General features: G+C 32.6%; 1 protein-coding gene across 1 annotated transcript; it reads left to right on the top strand.

The window, feature by feature from the left end:
* Positions 1-425: 425 nt before the first annotated feature.
* On the top strand, positions 426-1724 carry LOC107829852 (uncharacterized). Its single transcript, XM_075230270.1, has 4 exons — positions 426-678; positions 894-1146; positions 1253-1358; positions 1452-1724. The coding sequence occupies exons 1-4, from the start codon at positions 426-428 to the stop codon at positions 1722-1724; spliced, it is 885 nt and encodes a 294-aa protein (XP_075086371.1).
* The last annotated feature ends 903 nt before the right edge of the window (positions 1725-2627 follow it).

Genomic DNA, 2627 nt, shown 5'->3' with positions numbered 1-2627 from the left:
TCTATGGTTATGATTCTCTATTATGATGTAGTTTATATATTATAAGCTATAATAATGGTACAATTGCTCATTATCTACTTCTTATGGATACTTTATTTCTTTTTTTTTTTGAAGTTTTTTGCTAGCAATTAGAAAAAAAACCATTTTCCTCTCTCAATGATTAACGTATAGAGAAGAAAGTTACTAGCTTTAAGTCTTAAATACTTAATATTCTTAAAAAAGTATGTAACCCTATAAGATTTTAAACACTTTTTTGGGATAATTTATTAAACTTATATTGATAATAAAGTTGGTTAATATGTAACTAGTTTAGTTGGACATTTCAATGTAGAGAAGATGATTGTTGAAAATTTCTAATAAAATAGATGACTGACTGTCTTATTCAAAATCAATTTTGTAGGGAACACTTTGCTTCTTATATATATATGACGATCACGAGATTTTTCAAGGCTATTCCAACTTCTCCAAGTTCCGGTACTAGCTCTCCTTTTCCAAGTACTTCTCCATGTCCAATTATTCATGATAATATTAAGCCTTCAACAGAATTAAACAAAGATGAAATGTTGAATTTGGATCTTAAACCTGATCCTGCTGAAAGAAAGCAAATCTCAGAATATTCTCCTAATCTGCGTGACCGAGTGAGGAGATATTATATTAAAGAAGGACCATGTCAACCTCGTAATCATAAGTTTCCAAAAAAAATTTTGGTGGACTAATGCGTCAATTTAATCCGGAGTGGTTTAATTCATATTCGGGTTGGTTAGAATATAGTATTAAAGTTGATGCGACATTTTGCTTATGTTGCTACTTATTTAAAAATGAGCATGGAGGACATGGAAAGGTCGGGGATTCTTTTACAAAGAGTGGTTTTAAAGCTTGGAATAAATCTACAGAAAGGTTTAATGCACATATTGGTGAAGTGAATAGTCTTCACAATCGATGTTTGAGAGATTTAATGAATCAGGAACAATCAATTTTAACCTCTTTTGACAAGCAGTCTGAGAAAGCTAAAAGTGAGTATCGACTTCGATTGACTACTTCGATTGATGTGGCCAGATTTCTCATAAAACAAGGAATGCCTTTTCGAGGCCACAATGAAGGTGGAACATCTACAAAAAGAGGAAACTTTCTAGAACTCTTGCAATGGTATGCAAATAGAGATGATGAAGTGAAAAAAAATTGTATTAGAAAAAGTTCCACGGAATAATATGATGATTGCTCCAAATATTCAAAAAGAGATTGTGAATGCTAGTGCAAAAGAAACAATGAAAGCTATTGTTAAAGAGATGAATGGAGATTATTTCGGAATATTGGTTGATGAATCTAAGGATGTCTCTCATAAGGAACAAATGTCTCTTGTTCTGTGATACATCAACAAAGAGGGAAAATTTATTGAGCGATTCCTTAGTATTGTTCATGTTAAAGATACAACTGCATTGTCATTGTAAAAGGCAATCTATTCTTTGCTTTTAGAGCGTTCATTAAGTCGACCACAAATACGGAGACAAGGTTATGATGGAGCTAGTAATATGCAAGGAGAAATCAATGGGCTTAAGACGTTAATCTTGAAAGATACTCTTTCAGCTTATTGCGTACATTGCTTTGCTCATCAATTGCAATTGACTCTTGTAGCTGTTGCAAAGAAACATTATGATGTGGATCAATTTTTTGATATTGTTACTAATGTCTTGAATACTATTGGAAGTTCTTTTAAGCGCAGGTAGATGCTCCGAGAGGATCAAGCACAAAAACTAGAGGAATTGCTTATGCTTGGTGAAGTTGATACGGGAAGTACACAAAATCAAGAACTTAGATTTCAAAGGCCAGGAGATACCCGTTGAGGATCTCATTTTAAGATAGTGCGTAACTTTATTGCATTATTCTCGTCAAATATTCATATTCTTGAAGTTCTTGCAAGTGAAGGTGCAAATTATCTCGAGAGATCAATGGAAAAAAGTCTAGTGAATGACATAAGATATTTTGAGTTTGTGCATTTATTGCATTTGATGTTAAAAGTATTAGCAATTACAAAATGATTTGAATATTGTTTTACAAAGAAAAGATCGGAATATTGTAAATGCTATGAAGTTCATTGGTTTTGCCAAGAGCCAATTGCAATCAATGAGAGAGTCTAATTGGGAATCTTTGATAGCCGATGCCTCTTCATTTTGTGCCAAACATGGTATTATGATCCCTGAAATGGATAAGAACAATCATCTTGGAAAGTCAAAGCGTAGGAGTTCAAGTGTGATATACTCTCATCATTTGCGTATAGATATTTTTAATGTTGTCATTGATTTGCAGCTTTCAGAACTTAATAGTCATTTTGATGTAGTGAATAGTGATCTACTTCTTAGTATGGCTAGTTTGAGTCCGGATAATTTTTTTGCAAATTATGATAAAGAAAGAATTATGAAGCTTGCTAAACTTTATTCTCATGAGTATAGTATTTCCACGCTTGAAGATCTTAGCTACGATCTTGACAACTATATTCTTTATGTAAGAGAAGACCGTAATTTGTCTAACTTGAAAGGGCTTGGAGATCTTTCAGAAATACTAGTTGAAATAGAGCTGCACAAGACTTAGGGACTTGTTTATTTGCTTGTAAAGTTGAGTTTGATATTGTC

The sequence above is a fragment of the Nicotiana tabacum genome, chromosome 14 (assembly GCF_000715075.1).
Source record: "Nicotiana tabacum cultivar K326 chromosome 14, ASM71507v2, whole genome shotgun sequence".
NCBI lineage: Eukaryota > Viridiplantae > Streptophyta > Magnoliopsida > Solanales > Solanaceae > Nicotiana > Nicotiana tabacum.
Note: the sequence above shows the minus strand (reverse complement) of the source record. Positions and strands in the feature narration are given on the sequence as shown.

What these genes read in the sequence shown, in the direction of transcription:
- LOC107829852 (XM_075230270.1), top strand. Translation starts at nt 426, where the DNA reads ATGACGATCACGAGATTTTTCAAGGCTATTCCAACTTCTCCAAGTTCC. An exon ending in AGAAGGACCATGTCAACCTC is followed by an intron (nt 679 to 893) that starts GTAATCATAAGT and finishes ATAAATCTACAG; the next exon opens with AAAGGTTTAATGCACATATT. An exon ending in ATAAGGAACAAATGTCTCTT is followed by an intron (nt 1,359 to 1,451) that starts GTTCTGTGATAC and finishes TCATTGTAAAAG; the next exon opens with GCAATCTATTCTTTGCTTTT.